Here is a 19,710-nt window from a genome sequence, read left to right on the forward strand (position 1 = left end):
GGCCAGCCCCACAAGTTCGGGGGACAGCAGGGAGGCGCAGCACCGCCATCCCGCTGTTCCTCGACCAGGTTCGGTTTCCCCGACCTGCTTTTGGGTGGGAAATAAAGGGAAAAAAATTTCCTTTATTTCCCCCCAAAAAAACTAGGTGCGTCTTATGGGATGGAGCGTCCTGTGGGACGAAAAATACGGTATTTATCTACTTGCACTGCGTGCTTTCAAACTGCTTGGTTGGCAGGAGTAGGGACCGAGCAACGGGAGCTTGCAGGGATTCGAACCGCCAAACTTCTGATCAGCAAGCCCTAGGCTCTGTGGTTTACAATAGACAAAATGCTCCAGTACTGGGAAGGATGCAATAGGCTTCTCTACGAGTGAGTGAAGGCTGCATCATCATCATCGTCATCATCATTATTATTATTGGCATGAAGATAACTAGTTTTCAGCTTCAGGTAACCTAAATCCAAGCTGCTCTGAGCAATATATGAAATCATCGGGAAATGTAAATCAGAGCCTGTTTCAGTTAAAGAAAGTCTATGGGCATCATGGCTAATTGGGGGTCTTAAATGGGTTTCCTGAACCTCAACAAAACTAATATTGGTTGGCTAGCAACATTTCTCCTAGGGCAACAAGGTTATGTACTTATCACAAGGTTCTTGTACGATAACAGCGGCAAATACTTGCCAATGGCTTATTTAAACAAACAAACAAAGCTAAACAGAAACACAGTTATCAGGATGCACTTTTACTAACCAACCATAACACCAATGCCTTGTGCAGATTAAAAATGAGACAGCATTATAGTAAACACTCTATGCTAACTAGAAAGCAGGTGTGTTCTGTATGCAAACACATGAACCACGAGAATATGAAACACTAAAAACATTTGGCAAGTCCATTAACTCTCCCCTCATTCCAAAAGAAATCTAATCTAGGCAGTTAGGCAGCTGCTAAGCAGGTAGGTCCACAGTACGGCCGGATAGGAGGCAGAAGTTTCCTCCCCCTTCCAGCAATCACTACATAGTAAGACTTAAAAAGCAAGGCTAGCCAGAGGAAAAATCAACAGTGTCCTGCAGTGTCATATTAAAAAATCACACAAGCCACCATCTTTTCTTGCACCTACAGTAGATCCCCTATGACGATAGGTCTTGTCATATTGGCGAATGAAATATTTTATAATAAAATTGGGGGGCGTGTAATACTAAGTTCCAAGTTGGCCATCAGCAACCAAGCCCTACCTAAGAGAGCCTTTGGCTAGAGGGTTACTGTGGGATTGTTTATGCAGTCCTTCCAGGACTGATCAGAGAGAACCTGCAGAGGTCATCCCTTGCTATTGCCTGAAGATTTGTGGCGCAAGGGGAAATAAAGAGCCCCCTGCAGTGTTTACTGCCAAAATAAAGAAAACCTCACTTTTCGCCTTGATTATATCTGGCTCTGTCCATTATGTTTTTGGAGGTCTCCTTAAGTGAAGAGATGCAGAAGGACAGGTTCAATAGCAGCAGGTTGTCATATAGGTCAGAAAGGCAACCCCTTTGCTTCCATGTAGTGGATGTACCTTAAACCAGAACTTCTGTCCTCTACCCCCAAGTCATCCTACTCTTAACAGATAGGCAGTTGAAGCAAGAGTAAATGCTCTCTTGTTAGGAAAGAAACAATATATTTCATGAAAGATCAAAGAGAATGGGGAAAGAAACAAAAAGAGTCCATTTTTTTAAAAGAGTAGAAGCTGCCTTCAAATTGGGTTGGGGAGGGGCAGCCAAATTTCGAGCTCTTGAGGAAGTGACTCACACAGCAGACAACCAAGGGGAGATGGGAGCACGGTTAATTCTAACATTTGCAGATTCCTCTTCGTGAACATGGTTTTCCATACACATCGAGTGCCTTTTCCTGGAGCCAGCCAGGATGAACTGAAGAAAGCCAAGTTCAGAGCCGCACATGCAACACACACACACACACACACACACACACACACAGCCCCGGAGTCAGAAGACAGCAATAAAACTGCCCATTTTCTGTTTTTTTTTCAAGTGCCAAGATCCCTCACAGATGCCAGTGAAGGAGGTGGGACAATAGGAGCGGGACTCCTATTTGCAGCAAGAGAATCTGAAGAGAAAGCAGTAAAAGAATGAGAGCCCTGGGTGGCAGGGAGAGAACCTAAAGTCTGGGAATTAGAGCTGCTCTGCTGTCCTTGGGTTTGCAAGAGGGTCTGTCTGATAATGTTGCAGGACAGAGGTGCCTGGTGCAGTGGCAGATACACTGGGAAAAGAATATCCACCCTCCATCTTCACAGCAGCATACTCCAGGCTTGCAGAGAAACCGTGACAGAAGTTCATCCTTTGCTGGCCGATGTACCCGATTGCCTGTTGGCCATAACAGGGCCCAGCAGCCTTCCCAAAGAAGCCTCCATCCTCTCCTTCTCCCACTACTGGACACAGACCCTGGGGGCTGCCGTAGATCTGGCTGTGATCGCTGCTATAGTTCTGGTTGTTGACGCAGACGGGATTGCTGGCGTAGTTCTCGTGGGCATTGGCCAATGAATGGATATTCCTAGCATCGTTGATGGCGTATCCTTGGTGATAGCTGGGGTTTATGTCCAGGTAACCGTTCTGTAAAGAGAAAAGTAGCAATGTTTCAACGCACACCCAAATAGCAACGCTTAGCATTGAGACATCACCTGTCTACAGAAGCACATTGCATCCCAGTACGTTTCCAAGCACAATTCAAAGTGTTCGTGCTGACCTTTAAAGCCCTAAACAGCCTTGGTCCAGTATACCTGAAGGAGCATCTCCACCCCCATTGTTCAGCCCAGACACGGAGATCCAGCTTTGAGGGCCTTCTGGTGGTTCCCTCCCTGAGAGAAGTGAGGTTACAGGGAACCAGGCAGAGGGCCTTCTTGGTAGTGGCACCTGCCCTGTGGAATGCCCTCCCATCAGATGTCAAGGATAATGTTTTTAATTTTCTGTTCGGAGCAGTCCAGAGTGGCTAGGGAAACCCAGCCAGATGGGTGGGCTATAAATAATAATTTATTGTTATTAAATTATTATCCGTTATCTCAGTTGTCCTTCAGGCAACTTTAGAAGTTAGGCAAAAATCATTCCCATCTGGAGATTGAGGGTGGAGACCAGTATTGGTGTGCCCAATGCCACCCTGTGTGTTCATGGCAGAGGATAGTTCAATGTAAGACAGACCCTTTTGACCTAACTGAACTCCCACCTTTTTATATTAAATTGTACAAATTTTCTACTAAAATATTGTCCTGAACTGTAAACGCTCCATAAGACCATCCATCCCGGCTCTGAAGGAATAGGGTGTTTGTTTTCAAACTTACATACACTCCACATTAAAATAATGATTAAAAATGGTGTGTCTAGACAGATAAGATGTCTTTACTTTGTGTCAGGTCTGTCTGAGGCCACTGTGGGTGAAGTCCCAACAGATAGCCTAAGGTTTAAAATCTCCCAGTTTGTTTAGTTATTTTCATGCCCCCAGAAGTGACCCAGGAATAGATGGGTGTGTGAGACTCACTCTCCTGGACTTTTAGGAACAGGCCTTTTCATGGAATCATACAGTGCCGGATTTACGTACAGTATAAGCTAAACAAGCTCTAGCTTAGGGCCCCACTCTCTTGGCCCCCTCCCCCCAAGAAAGTTAAAGGAAAAACACCTGGAAGTACATTTCCAAAATATAAGATAAAAAAAATAAAAATAAAACCTACATACAGCAACAGTGTTTTGTGTTGCATAGGCTCCTATGATGTAAGTAATGGGCCCTGCCTACTAGCCTAAAATATCACTGGTTTGCTCATTTCTATATACAGTTGTGCCTTGGTTTACGAACTTAATCTGTTCCTGAAGTCCGTTCTTAAACCAAATCCATTCTTAAACAGAGGCGCGCTTTCCCTAATGAGGCCCTTCCACCATTGGTTTCTGTTTGTAGTCTGAGGTAAACCGAATAGTTCGTTAACAAGGCTGTTTGTAAACCGAGCTACCACTGTACAGTGGTACCTTGGTTCTCAAACTTAATCCGTTCTGGATTTCAGTTCAACAATTACTTTGAAAAAATACATTTTTTGTTATGTGCAAATGGCTTTAGATACCTATTAGGTCTATAAATTACCATATAGCATATATTCAACACAAAAAACAGTGACAATTTGTACTTGACAAAGGACAGCTGGACATATGAAGGGTCCCATTACCTTCAGTAGATTAGGGCCTCATCAAACCTCAGTCCGGCCCTGGAATCATAGAATCTTAAGAGTTGGAAGGGACACCCCCCCCCCCGAGTCATCTGGTCCAAGACCCTTCAATGCAGGAATCTCAACTAAAGCATCCATGACAGCTGCTGAGGGAACCCTATTTTGATCACATGTCCATGTCAGGATATCTGCCACCGTCCCTACCTATGTAACGGAGCCACTCCCTCAACCAATATTTCAAAGCTCCATTGTTATACTGAGGTCTGCTTTGTGTTTTTTGTGCGATACATATATGGACATTATACTTGTTTGTTGATGCTGACACCCATGTCAGTGAAGAACCCAATATATGAAAGGGGGAGAAGTTCCTGTGTCCTCTCCCCATGCTTAGAAATGGAGGCTTAGCTCAAGCTGGGATAGTTCAGTCTGTACAGCTTGGGACTCTTAATCTCAGGGTTGTGGGTTGAAGCCCCGTGTTTGGCAAAAGGTTCTCAACTTGCAGGGGGTGAGGCTAGATGACTCTTGTGGTCCCTTTCAACTCTACAATTCTATGGTTCTAGGTTGGATTTAGAAAGCCTTGTTTATTTGGGGACTAAACCATAAGGAGCTGCCTTATACAGATAGATGAGCTAAGGATCTCAGCATCAGTCATGGTCTAGACTACTTGGTAGCAGCACTTTCAGGATTTCACAGGGATTTTTCCCAGCCCTACTAGAGATGCCAAGGATTGAATCTACAACCCATTGCTCACATTGTGGGCCAGGCACTACTATAAAGGCAACACACTGGAGCTTCTTAATGTGTCAGAAGCTGGAGAAGTTCTGCTCATCAGATGGGCCGCCTTATTACCTGAGGTTGGCATATTCCTCTTCTCATCCACACAGCTTCCTTCTGGGTCCGTTTAAACTTCATCCGCTGATTCTGAAACCAGGTTTTTATCTGAAATACATAGTACAAGATGAGCAACTTCCTTCATTTGTAGTCAATCCATGCAAAGGTGTATTTGCACCACTCATAAAACACACACTCAGATCTTTACGTTGTCAGCCATGAAGGCAAAAAAGCTCACCCAGTGAGCATGTTTATACAACAGGCTAAGAATGAACTTGGCATTCCTTCTTCTCAAGAGATCTCTGGGAGTTCTGTGCAGGTGAGTAGAGAGTTGGCCATTCCCTCCATTACAATGTGCAGGTGGAGATTTGTTACCAAGTTGGCACTACTTGCATGCAATTTCATTTAATTTTTGATTTGTATACCGCTTTTCTATATTACTATACACAAGACAGAAGAAACAAAGACTGCACACCTTAAAACAATTTGACCCAATACAAAAATGTCATAATAACAAAACGTAACTTTAAAATAAACAACTTGCATCAGCTGTAATATTCAATAACCCATTAGAATATAATAGTACTCAATAAAATTAAATATCGGAAAACAAACAGCAGTCACAGTGCATAAAATAGGAAGGACCTCAAAAACAGCCTAATGAGAACTCAAAGTGTGCCATGGAATTTTGGGGAAGCAAAAGATTAAATGACTAATTAAGATAACCCCGCACTGCAGCATTTTGTTGCAGTTCAGCACCAAACTAGAACTCCCAGGGAAGCTCAGAGAAGCCATGGCAGTTAAAGCACAAGCAAACAAATACAATTCTGCATGCCACCAAGAAAGAATAAAGCAAGCTATGTAAGAAAGGAAGCTGCAGAAGGAGAAAAGGAAGGAAGGCTCAAATAAGTGAGGCATACACAATCAGAAGTGTGGCAGACAATTATTAAAGGTGGATCTCAAAACAGAAAAGGTGGATCTCAAGACTGTTCTGCAGGACAGCTTATTGGAACAACTGGAATTCTGACTCTGGAAAGTCAGCAAAGAGCAAATCTTTAAAAATTCAGGCCAAAGGTCTCCCGGCCTGACCCTGCCCTGCTTCAGCAAAACACTTACTTGTTTGTAGGTGAGTCCCAAGGCAGAGGCCAGTTCTCGGATCTGTTGAGGACTGAGATATTTCTGCATCTGGAATCTGTGGTGCAAGACCTGCAGCTGCCTTTGAGAGAAAGCCGTGCGGTTCTTGCTCTTCTTGCCTCCTTTACTTTCCTCCTTGCACCGCTGGGGAGTAGAAGTCAGATCTGGGGAGGGGGGCGGCTTGTTGGGGCTGGTTGCAGAATCTGGTGTATAATAAGTGAATATCCCAGAGCTGGAAGACCTTGGGGAGAGATCTAGGAATCAAGCAGAGACAGTATGCAAAGGATAAATAGGGCAGAACGGGGCTTAAAAAGCCAGAATGCAAAAAGTGTTTGATAAATAAGTTTTATGAAACAGTACACAAACTTTCTATACAGAACTTTTGCATCAGGCAAGATCAAACTATAGCTACTTCTCAGACCTCCTGTGATATTTGAAAGTTTGCACACTCTGAACATAGAAACATAAAAGGAAACCTTCAACAGGCTGCAAATTCTAACTCCACCAACATGGGACTAAGCCCAGGTAAATTAAATAACACTTACACCTGAGTAAACATTGCTAGGATTGCACTGCTCATCTCCAGGACCAACAGACCACGCCCATCCATTAACAGTTATCATTAGCATCACTAGACTGCAGAACACTAATGAACTAGATGTAAGCAATGCTTTAATTCTTGCTTAAGACAACCATAACTTAAATGACTCTGCAAAACACTGGTATGTAACCGGCTTGCAAAATGCTTCGGCAAAATTCACGTTCATAACAAGAGGGAAGGGCAGGATTAACGAGTTGACACCCAAATCGCGCTTACATTTCGAGTCCGCAAAATGTTGGGAATTGAGCAATTTGTGCCCAGTAATAATCCAGGTCAAGATATAAGGGTAGCCACTTTCCGGTCACCTCCACAACATAGATTTAAAGCACAGGACTTTAAATGTGTGAGCGCATTCTTCTCCGGCCAGAAAGCGGTTTCTTTGGCTAGGCAGCAACTCCTCGCACTGACCCGGTTTTGCTCCCTAGTTAAGAGGGCAGTTTCAAACCCAGACAATTGTTCCTTGAATACCTCCTCTCCACCAGGGGCTGGGCTTTTGCGCTGGCGTGGAAATCCAGATCCATAACTTTTTTTAGCCCAATTAGGCGCCGCGCACCTAACTTCGCATAGGATCCGGCTGCGCACCTGCAACCTGTTCCCTGCGCAGTCAGCAAAATGGGCTCCCGAGGAAATATTTCTATTTTTCTACTGCGTTTCTATTCTGGCTTTCCTCCAAAGCGTTCTAGGTGGTGCACATGGCTCCCCCCCCCCAACCTCCCCATTTTATCCTTCAAAACCCTGTGAAGTAGACAGAGTCCGGGGGTGAAACCCAGAGTTTCATGGCTAAGCGAGCCTTTGAACCCCGGTCTCCGGGTTCAACCCCCTCTACCCACTACGCCCTACTGCCGTGCACATCACCCAAGCCTATCATGGAAAAGTCCACAATCCAAATTCGGTTAAAGGACCCCCATCGAAATAATCATCATTATTACTTACTAAATTTGTTAATCGCTTTATCTTGCCCAAGGCAAACCCAAGCGACTTCCGAACAAGCAACCCCGCTTAGGTGCATTAAAATCAAGCGAGGGAGAAAATGCCCAACTTTTGCATTCAAACGGGTTCTGTATTCTGCTTCACAGTTTGCGAATTCCAAGCTTTGCATTCGCTGCAAGAAGCTCCCAATGCTTGCTTAACTGAGAAAGGGAATTCTGTACAGTAAATGCAGGGCTCCCCAAACTTGAGTCTCCAGCTGTTTTTTGGACTACAAGTCCCATCCTCCCTAGCTAGCAGGACCAGTGGTCAGGGATGATGGGAACTGTACCCCAAGAACAGCTAGAGACCCATGTTTGGGGTAACCCTGCTGCAATGGAGTCAGCTTTCCTGGGTGAAGGGACTTTAAGAGACTTAAGCAAAGAGGGCTGCAACCTCCTTTGCGCGTTTTCCTGGGAGATCCGCTTACCTGGGTTATTGCTGGGGCCCTTCCCTTCCGGGCCGTTAACAGCCTCGGGGGCAGGGAACCCCCCGGAGCAGCTCCCCGGCTCCATCTCCTCCTTCACCGAGGGCCAGTAGTAACCGTCGTAGCCCATGTCGGCGGGGGCCACCACCCCTGTAGGGTAGACCCGGTAAGAGGCATTGAGGGCCAGTGGGGTGCTCATGAATGGAGGCGACGGTGGGACCCTTCGGAAGCGTGGCTGGATCACCGAAGCGACCGCGATCCCCTGGGGGATCTTTTATGGGCTGCAGGCAGGACTTCCCCGGTCATTATCATGTTAAAAGGGGGTCCAATTTGCTGGGCGGGGCGGGAGGGAGGGGCGGGAGGTCGGAGGATGGAGACCCTCGTTCGGAATTTATTTCCTAACTTCTAAATAATAATTATTGTTATTTATAAAATTTGTATGCTGCCCTAGACCCGCAGTAACATAAAAGCACACTGTAAAAACAGGAAATATATGAGATAAATAAAAGCAAGAACAACCCAATAAACCCCCTTCCTCCTCACCACATTTAAAAAAGAGCACTGAATGTCAATTTATTCAGTATTTTATTTATTAAATTTGTATGTCGATTGGCATCATATAAATATGTTATTATTGTTAGTTACAGGTAGGTAGCCGTGTTGGTCTGCCGTAGTGGAAACAAAATTTTAAAATTCCTTCTTCTTATTATTAATTAGTCCTTCACCTGTAGATTTCAGGGCAGTTCACAACATAAAAATACAAGATAAAAAATACATAATAAAAACAAGAACTAAAACAAACCAGTAACTTGTTTGTTTTTAACCCTCAAAGCAGTTTGTCATTCTTATATTAATTCAGATATACTGCGGGCAGATTAATCCAGGGAAGACCAGTCAATCAACAGCTAGGAACCTAAACCAAGAGAGCTGAAGGGAGCCTCCACATAGAGGGGCAGTATATCTCTAAGGATCAGGTGCTGGGAGCAATCAATGGGGAAATGCCATTAGTTTCATACCTTTCCTTTAGTTTTCCAGAGGGATATGGCTGGCAGGCCAGTTCTTATTTCTTTGAACGCAAGTCAGCAAAGAAAGTGCTATATAAATACTATGCATGATAAGATAAAGATAGTGATACCTCGGGTTACATATGCTTCAGGTTACATACACTTCAGGTTACAGACTCTGCTAACCCAGAAATAGTACCTCAGGTTAAGAACTTTGCTTCAGGATGAGAACAGAAATCGTGCTCCAGCGGCACGGCAGCAGCAGGAGGCCCCATTAGCTAAAGTGGTGCTTCAGGTTAAGAACAGTTTCAGGTTAAGAACAGACCTCCATAACGAATTAAGTACTTAACCTGAGGTACCACTGTACTACGCTTTATAGTAACTACTGTCAAAATAAAGCACATTTGAGGGATGCAAAGCCAAGGCCAAGTCATTACCAAACAGCCCTTGTGGTTGTTGCTAAGATTGGGTTGGCACAGAAACCGGGATGGTGGAAAAGTGCTAAAAGGATGTGATGACAGGCTTGGTATCTAGGCTCCTTTATCTTCCATGTGTTTACTCAGAAGTAAGCCCGCTGAATTCAGAGGAGGCCTAGCAGAGGATCTGCAGCATGACTGCGAGACCTTCTGATACCAAGAGGTGGAGCTTAGACTGCAGAAGAGCTGATTAAACCCTCAGCTCAGCTGTGACCCTGAGGAAGGACTTCTTGAGGAAGCCCTTGCTTTCCCAGCCACAGCTCCTTGTCTCTAAAATGGGAATTGCCTCTCAGAGGGGCCAATAAGACCAAAAGATGCATAAACCTATAAAGTTATTATATCTGGATGGGTATTTTAATGCGGCAGCTCCTAGTGGTGTGTGGGCCTGGGCAAAGTTCCATGGGGAGAGAGGATTTTTAACACACACATTTTATTGGAATTTTCTCTCTCTCCAAACAAGGAACTTCTAAATGCAACATGAAGATTTGAGCCCTCTCCACCTCACTGCCAGCACCTGCTTCCAATTAAAAGAGTCAAGGCACAAGGGAGGAACTCCAGGGAGAGGCGAAAATCTGCCTCCCACCACCTTCAGTTGACCCTTGAGCTCTCTGGTGAGTTACCTTATGGGCAACACAAATGCAAGGTTGCCCGTGTGTGTTAGAAACGTAGAATTGTAGAGTTGGGACACCAAGGGTCATCTAGTCCAACCCCCTGCAATGTCCATGTGGAGTGGAATGTAGGGGTCTGAACTGGGTTATCCTGGAGGGCAGAAGAAGGGTGGATGGAAGAGCAAGTTTGTGAAAGGCTCATCCCAGAGGCAGACTTCGATCTTCCAGATTTCACCGGCGCCCTGTGCAAGGCCATATTTTGCCCCCCACCCCAGACATCTTGCCTTGTGGTCTGCACATGCACTGTGTCACCACTCCAGAGCCCTGCAGTGCCCCCTTGGTTTGGCACCCAGTACCAGGCTGCTCTGAATCTGGTTCTGCTCAGTCACTTCCTGCTATGGTCCGTGGATGAATACGTTAGTCATTCATTCAAGGCTCAGCCACAGCACATTCCCAATGGCAATTTAGGGATTGTAATAGTGACCTGTCAATAATAATAATAATAATAATAATAATAATAATAATAATAATAATAATAATAATAATAATTTATTATTATTATTTATACCCCGCCCATCTGGCTGAGTTTCCTCAGCTGCTCTGGGCGGCTTCCAATCAAGTGTTAAAAACAATACAGCATTAAATATTAAAAACTTCCCTAAACGGGGCTGCCTTCAGATGTTTTTTAAAGAGAAGATAGCTGCTTATTTCCTTCACATCTGAAGGGAGGGCGTTCCACAGGGCGGGCGCCACTACCAAGAAGGCCCTCTGTCTGGTTCCCTGTAACCTCACTTCTCGCAATGAGGGAACCGCCAGAAGACCCTCGGTGCTGGATCTCAGTGTCTGGGCTGAAAAATGGGGGTGGAGATGCTCTTTCAGGTATACAGGACCGAGGCCGTTTAGGGCTTTAAAGGTCAGCACCAACACTTTGAATTGTGCTCGGAAACATACTGGGAGCCAATGCAGATCTCTCAGGACCGGTGTTATGTGGTCCCGGCGGCCACTCCCAGTCACCAGTCTAGCTGCCGCATTCTGGATTAATTGCAGTTTCCGGGTCACCTTCAAAGGTAGCCCCACATAGAGCACATTGCAGTAGTCCAAGCAGGAGATAACTAGAGCATGCACCACTCTGGCAAGACAGTCCACAGGCAGGTAGGGTATCAGCCTGCATACCAGATGGAACTGGTAGACAGCTGCCCTGGGCACAGAATTAACCTGCACCTCCATGGACAGCTGTGAGTCCAAAATGACTCCTAGGCTGCGCACCTGGTCCTTCAGGGGCACAGTTACCCCATTCAGGACCAGGGAGTCCTCCACACCTTCCCGTCTCCTGTACCCCAAAAACAGTACTTCTGTCTTGTCAGGATTCAACCTCAATCTGCTAATAGTTTCCCATGAACTTGCTTATCTGGGCTAGTTGCTCCTTGCATGGAAGGAACAACTCAGGCAAAGCATGTATGGCTTCCAAACCAGGGGTTGTGTTTTGTTTTACTGCAGCAAACTTAAGAGTTTCCATTTGGCATCTAGCTGGTCACTGTAAGAATGGAGGGCCTTTGGTCTGATCTAGCGTTCCACCAAAGCCTGCTCTCCAGTTTCTCCAGAGTTTTCTCCACCTGTGGAAGTGTATCCCATTTTTCTGACTGTTTCACAGGCTGCTTCACAATTTGAGATTGATCTTGTATTATCCTTGCAAATGGGTTGTGCAGGGCCAGATTTAGGTTTGATGATGCCCTAAGCTATTGAAGGTAATGGGGCCCTTTATATATCCAGCTGTCTTTTGTCAACAACAAATTGTTGCTGGTTTTTTTTGTGTTGAATGTATGCTACATGGTAATTTATGGACCTAATAGGTATCTAAAGCCATTTGCAAATAACAACATTTGTATTTTATCAAAGTAATTGTTGAACTGAAATACAATTAAGAAGTATATTAATAGTGAAATACAATTAAGAAGAAGTATAGTAATAGTGAAATAATTATCAAGCTCTAACTTAAAATGATTTTTTATTCATAACAAACTTAATAATGCAAACACATTGGCATTTGACAATAACAAAAGTTCCTTTAGAAACACAACTTACAAAGACTCATAATCTAGTCTCTAGAAACTTGTTCTCGCAGTGAGGGAACCGCCAGAAAACCCTCAGAGGAGGTCCTTAGTGTCCGGGCTGGATGATGGAGGTGGAAATGCTCTTTCAGGTAATTAATGGACACCAATCAGAACTCAAATCAGGCAAGTTGAATAGAGGCAACATTAGCCAAATCTAATGGAACCAGCTTTTTGTGTATTACTGTTCCAAGCAAACACATGCAGCAGCATGATGAAATTAGTGTGTTGTAGCCTACTTAAGTTATACTCAGAGTAGACCTATTGAAATGAATGAACATGGCTAATTTAATGCCAATGTATGAACATGGCTAATTTGAAATGAATGAACATGGCTAATTTAATGCCAATGTATGAACATGGCTAATTTGAAATGAATGAACATGGCTAATTTAATGCCAATGTAATTCTAGCCAATACTTTGGCTAGAATTTAGTTGAATACCACCCCTTACTTCTGAGTAGACCTACGAAGAATTGCACTGTTAGTCATGATGATGATAGTATCACCACCACTTACTGATGAGCTTTAATTTAATTATCACATTGTTTCCACTTTCATTGCCATTTAACCCCAGCTTTTACTATTTTGTCCCCTATGCTCCTCTGTATAGATGGATAGATAGAGAGACGATTGATAGATAAATACCAAATAAGTAAAACTGCATATAGAATCATAGAACTGTAGAGTTGGAAGGGAACCCAAAGGTCATCTAGCCCAACCCCCTGCAATGCAGGAATCTTGACTGAGGCATCTCCTGGTTTTAAGTTACAAGAAAGGAGATTCCAACTAATCATTCGAAAAAAACGTTTTGACATTAAGAGCTGTTCAGCAGTGGAACAGACTCCCACGAAAGGTGGTGGCCTCTCCTTCCCTGGAGGTTTTTAAGCAGAGGTTGGCTGGCCATCTGTCATGGATGCTTGAGCTGAGATTCCTGCCTTGCAGGGGGTTGAGCTAGATGACCTTTGGGGTTCCCTCCAACTCTAAGATTCTATGATATTGAGATCTTTAGTAAAAGGCGAAAGATTTATACGATCTGAAGAGAAACCAGGACTGATACTACCCTTGCTGGTTCCTTTCCCGGGAAAATCAGAGGCTCACTATGTCAGGTTCCTACTGGAAGACCGGACAAAAGCTAGAACGTTAGCAGTGGCAGAGTTTTTATCGGTGGTTGCAAGAACAAATGAGCCCTGTATTCTAAACAAAATGCTTGATTAACCTGGAGGTAGGCTATATGAATTGTGTATTGATCTGTAATGATTTGTTGGGTCTCTGGACCGTAATAAAGACTGACTGATTGATTGATATTGAGATCAGGAAGCACTGGCAGGTGGGGAGGCTGCAACATGCTGGAGAAACGTTTAATGCAAAGAAGAAAAACCACCTACAACCCCAGTGCCAGATTTACGTATAAGCTAAACAAGCTATAGCTTAGGGCCCCACTCTCTTGCCCCCCCCAAAAAAAATAAAGAAAAGAAAACCTGGATGTACATTTCCAAAATATAAGAGAAAAAACAAATAAAATAAAACCTACATACAGCAACAGTGTTTTGTGTTGTGTAGGCTCCTATGATGTAAGTCATTGGCCCCGCCTGCTAGCCTGCTCCCTAAAATATCACTGGTTTGCTATTATTATTTCATGTTATAGGTGAAGTTACAGGGAACAAGGCAGAGGGCCTTCCCCTTCCTGTGGAACGCCCTGCCATCAGATGTCGAGGAGATAAAGAACTATACAACTTTTAGAAGACATCTGAAGGCAGGGAAGTTTTTAATGTTTTACGTTTTGTTATGTTCTTAGATGTGCTTGGAGCCACCCAGAGTGGCTGGGGAAACCCAGCCCTATAGGCAGGGTATGACAACAACATGACAAATTCATTACATGGAATGATAATAATAATAATAATAATAATAATAATAATAATAATAATAATAATAATAATAGTAGTAGTAGTAGTAGTAGTAATAAATTTATACCCCACCCATCTGGCTGGGTTTCCCCAGACACTCTGGGCAGCTCCCAACACAATATTAAAAACATGGCAAAACATCAAGCATTAAAAACTTCCCTAAACAGGGCTGCCTTCAGATGTCTTCTAAAAGTCAGGTAGTTGTTTATTTCCTTGACATCTGAAGGGAGTGGTGGGTGGGTGCCACTACTGAGAAGGCCCTCTGCCTGGTTCCCTGTAACCTCACTTCTTGCAGTGAGGAAACCACCAGAAGGCCCTCAGAGCTGGACCTCAGTGAACAATTGAGGTAAAGATGCTCCTTCAGTACATTGCTAAAAGTGGAAACATTTAAGTGGAAAAATACACTGATGGATTTCCCCCCTTCCCCATCTCACATTGCTGTCTAGAACACTTGGAAGTCCCAGGTATCTGTGGTGGAGGGAGTCATGACAGTGGCATGGATACTTCTCACCTGGTCTGATGGACATCCTTCAAAATAGCTTTATTCATCATTTCTGCAGCTTATGGGAGGAGCCAAGTAGGTTCCTTCTTTGCATTTTTAAGGCACCAGATCAAAATAAAAAAATTGTTGTTTTTCTTAATCCCACCTTAATTTTTAAATTTTAAGGAAACCAGGTAATCCTTTCCTTGGATGAATACAACTACCAGGCCAAACCAGTCCTGGGGGTTCTCCCATTGCTCTCCCCTGCGGCAGTTTTCCTGGAAAAGGAATTTTTATGCATATGAACAGTTGCTTCCCATTTGTCCTTGGGGCTGTCAGGTCACTGAGAGGACAAGCTTCCCCTGCCATTAAAGCCTCAGACTCCTGATTATCTGAACATCACAGAACCATTAAGGCTTTTGTTGGCATTGGAGATGCAGGGTCAAAATCTAGCCTGGGGCACAAGACTTTGGCTGGGCAAGTGTGAAAAGAGAGTGAAAGGGGAAAGCACAGGTTGGCAGAGCAGCTAATGGGCAAAGGATGGAGCACCCTGCTCTTCCATGCCCCTCTCCTGCCCTGTGCTTCAGTGCAGAGAGACTTTATGGCATGAAACTCAAAAAATTAGAATATTGTGGAAAAGTTCATTTATTTCAGTAATTCAACTTAAAAGGTGAAACTAATATATGAGATAGACTCGTGACATGCAAAGCGAGATATGTCAAGCCTTTATTTGTTATAATTGTGATGATTATAGCATACATCTGATGAAAACCCCAAATTAACAGTCTCAGAAAATTAGAATATTGTGAAAAGGTGCAGCAGCTATTCAATCCATAACACCTGCAATGGGTTCAGTAGGAAGCACAATCATGGGGAAGGCTGCTGACCTGAAAGTTGTGCAGAAAGCCATCATTGAGACCCTCCATAAGGAGGGAAAGCCTCAAAAGGTAATTGCAGAAGAAGTTGGATGTTCCCAAAGTGCTGTATCGAAACACATTAATGGAAAGTTATGTGGAAGGGAAAAGTGTGGAAGAAAAAGGTGCACAAGCAGCAGGGATGACCGCAGCCTGGAGAGGATTGTCAGGAAAAGACCATTCAAACGTGTTGGGGACTTTCACAAGGAGTGGACTGAGGCTGGAGCTAGTGCATCAAGAGCCACCACACACAGATGGATCCTGGAGATGGGCTTCGAATGTCATATTCCTCTTGTCAAGCCACTCCTGAACAAGAAACAACGTCAGAAGCGTCTTAGCTGGGCTAAAGAAAAAAAGAACTGGTCCGTTGCTCAGTGGTCCCAAGTCCTCTTTTTTGATGAGAGCAACTTTTGCATCTCATTTGGAAACCAAGGACCCAGAGTCTGGAGGAAGAATGGGGAGGCACACAATGCCAGATGCTTGAAGTCCAGTGTGAAGTTTGCACAGTCTGTGTTGATTTGGGGAGCCATGTCATCAGCTGGTGTTGGTCCACTGTGCTTCATTAAGTCCAGGGTCAACGCAGCCGTCTACCAGGAGATTTTGGAGCACTTCAGGCTTCCTTCCGCAGATGAGCTTTATGGGGATGCTGACTTCATTTTCCAGCAGGACTTTGGCACCTGCCCACACTGCCAAAAGTACCAAAACCTGGTTCAATGTCCATGGGATTACTGTGCTTGATTGGCCAGCAAAATTGCCTAACCTGAACCCCATAGAGAATCTATGGGGCATTGCCAAGAGAAAGATGAGAGACATAAGACCGAGCAATGCAGAAGAGCTGAAGGCTGCTATTGAAGCATCTTGGTCTTCCATAACACCTCAGCAGTGCCACAGGCTGATGGCATCCATGCCATGCCACATTGAGGCAGTAATTGATGCAAAAGGGGCCCAAACCAAGCACTGAATGCATGCTTCTACTTCTCAGAGGTCCAATATTGGTCTATTTGCAATCCTTGTTTTACTGATTTCATTTAAGAATCTAATTTTCTGAGATTGTTAATTTGGGGTTTTCATCAGCTGTACGCCATAATCATCACAATTATAAACAAATAAAGGCTTGACATATCTTGCTTTGCATGTTATGAGTCATATATTAGTTTCACCTTTTAAGCTGAATTACTGAAATAAACGAACTTTTCCACAATATTCTATTTTTTCGAGTTTCACCTGTACAGATGTTGCAAAAGCACAGGGCAGGTAACATGTCCTGCAGAACATGTCCCTAATCCACAAGTTGCACAGCTCTCCATGCATGTGTTGTTATGGGAGTCATCTGGTATGCAGGCTGAGACCCTACCTGCCCGCGGACTGTCTCGCCAGAGTGGTGCATGCTCTAGTTATCTCTGGCTTGGACTACTGCTATGCGCTCTACGTGGGGCTACCTTTGAAGGTGACCCGGAAACTGCAACTAATCCAGAATGCGGCAGCTAGACTGGTGACTGGGAGTGGCCGCCAAGACCATATAACATCGGTCCTGAAAGACCTACATGGCTCCCAGTATGTTTCTGAGCATAATTCAAAGTGTTGGTGCTAACCTTTGAAGCCCTAGAATCATAGAATCATAGAGTTGGAAGAGACCACAAGGGCCATCGAGTCCAACCCCCTGCCAAGCAGGAAACACCATCAGAGCACTCCTGACATATGGTTGTCAAGCCTCTGCTTAAAGACCTCCAAAGTAGGAGACTCCACCACACTCCTTGGCAGCAAATTCCACTGCCGAACAGCTCTTACTGTCAGGAAGTTCTTCCTAATGTTTAGGTGGAATCTTCTTTCTTGTAGTTTGGATCCGTTGCTCCGTGTCCGCTTCTCTGGAGCAGCAGAAAACAACCTTTCTCCCTCCTCTATGTGACATCCTTTTATATATTTGAACATGGCTATCATATCACCCCTTAACCTCCTCTTCTCCAGGCTAAACATGCCCAGCTCCCTTCGCCGTTCCTCATAAGGCATCGTTTCCAGGCCTTTGACCATTTTGGTTGCCCTCCTCTGGACACGTTCCAGTTTGTCAGTGTCCTTCTTGAATTGTGGTGCCCAGAACTGGACACAGTACTCCAGGTGAGGTCTGACCAGAGCAGAATACAGTGGCACTATTACTTCCCTTGATCTCGATGCTATACTCCTATTGATGCAGCCCAGAATTGCATTGGCTTTTTTAGCTGCCACGTCACACTGTTGGCTCATGTCAAGTTTGTGGTCAACCAAGACTCCTAGATCCTTTTCACATGTACTGCTCTCAAGCCAGGTGTCCCCCATCTTGTATTTGTGCCTCTCATTTTTTTTGCCCAAGTGCAATACTTTACATTTCTCCCTGTTAAAATTCATCTTGTTTGTTTTTGCCCAGTTCTCTAATCTGTCAAGGTCGTTTTGAAGTGTGATCCTGTCCTCTGGGGTGTTAGCCACCCCTCCCAGTTTGGTGTCATCTGCAAATTTGATCAGGATGCCTTGAGTCCATCATCCAAGTCGTTGATAAAGATGTTGAATAAGACCGGGCCCAAGACAGAACCCTGTGGCACCCCACTAGTCACTCTTCTCCAGGATGAAGAGGAACCATTGATGAGCACCCTTTGGGTTCGGTCAGTCAGCCCTAAACAGCCTCGGCCCAGTATACCTGAAGGAGTGTCTCCACCCCCATCGTCCAGCCCAGACACTGAGGTCCAGCTCCAAGGACCTTCTGGCGGTTCCCTCACTGCGAGAAGTGAGGTTTCAGGGAACCAGGAAGAGGGTCTTCTTGGTAGCGGCCCCTGCCCTGTGGAACGCCCTCCCTTCAGATGTCAAGGAAATAAACAGCTATCTGACTTTTAGAAGACATCTGAAGGCAGTCCTGTTTAGGGAAGTTTTTAATGTTTGATGTTTTGTCTTGTTTTTAATATTCTGTTGGGAGCCTCCCAGAGTGTCTGGGGAAACCCAGCCAGATGGGTAGGGTATTATTATTATTATTATTTATTATTATTATTATTATTTATTTCACTGTTAGCTTAGCTTTGTAGTGAAAGACTACATCATACTTTTTGCCAATTTCTGCACTTGTGGACCTTATCATCTATTACATATGGCCTTCCTGATGCTGTTGATGATGAAGGAACTGGAACTTCTCTGATTACATTTTCATAGGGCACCCAGCAGTAGTCATTCTTAGTTGGCCAGAAATATGTTGATGAACGACTTGGTGGATGTATGAACTAAACTTTAGCATCCCTTTCCTCTACTCAGGTGTTTAGCAGAAGTGCTTTACACAATAAAATGAACAAGGGTTCTGATACGTATTTTGTTTTTATTAATTAATAAAAATTACTTTTAAAAATACTTTCTAACCACAAAGAACCCCTTCTTATTTTAAAACATAGCAAGCACATGGTTAGCCCATTCTACTAAAAAAGTATGATACATGTGTTAGTTTTGGTTTGTGTGCTATGGCTAATCAAACCAACCAAGGTAGAAAATGACTAACATTCACTTTGAATAGTTGGTGACCCTTTTCTGTGGCACTTAATACCATTTTTATACCTTATTTTGAAAGAGACAAAAAATAGCTTTATTTTGATACCAAAATAAGCCCAGCTGGTTGAAAAATAAGTGGAACAGGAGGTTTTTTTTCTAAACTGACACAGAAATTGCATTTGCCTAAATCGCACGAAAGTCAAAATTTAAAAAAAATTCTCCTGCACCCAATTTTGGACCAAAAACTCTTTAAAAAATAATTTGAGGTTATCTCATTGGTATGTACACACACAAAAATTTTGAACAAAATCTGAGATGGGGCTCCCTCAGGGTGAAATCCCCAGCTCTCATTCCCCACCCCAGGGTGTGGGGGGCATCATTCAAAGCCACCATAGCCTCATACTCCTTCCCGTATTGGAGGCAGCCTAGCTTACCTCAGAGGGTTATTGTGAGGATAATTTGCACAGGGAAAGAACACCATGTATACCACCTTGACTTCCTTGGACCAAATGTGGGGTTTTCAAGTGAAAGTAAAGCACCAAGGAAGACCCCCTGAGAGTACAAAT

At 44.1% G+C, this 19,710-nt stretch overlaps 1 protein-coding gene across 1 annotated transcript; it reads right to left on the reverse strand.

Moving 5' to 3' along the window:
- Window positions 1-726: 726 nt before the first annotated feature.
- On the reverse strand, window positions 727-8,556 carry LOC310697105 (homeobox protein NANOG-like). Its single transcript, XM_083483431.1, has 4 exons — window positions 8,155-8,556; window positions 6,140-6,411; window positions 5,042-5,131; window positions 727-2,600 (listed from the first exon to the last, which is right to left on the reverse strand). Exons 1-4 carry the CDS (start codon window positions 8,348-8,350, stop codon window positions 2,163-2,165), a joined length of 996 nt encoding a protein of 331 aa, XP_083339557.1. The 5' UTR covers window positions 8,351-8,556; the 3' UTR covers window positions 727-2,162.
- Between the last annotated feature and the right edge of the window lie 11,154 nt (window positions 8,557-19,710).

The sequence above is a fragment of the Podarcis liolepis genome, assembly GCF_965112155.1.
Source record: "Podarcis liolepis genome assembly, chromosome: 17".
In the NCBI taxonomy this organism is placed as follows: domain Eukaryota; kingdom Metazoa; phylum Chordata; class Lepidosauria; order Squamata; family Lacertidae; genus Podarcis; species Podarcis liolepis.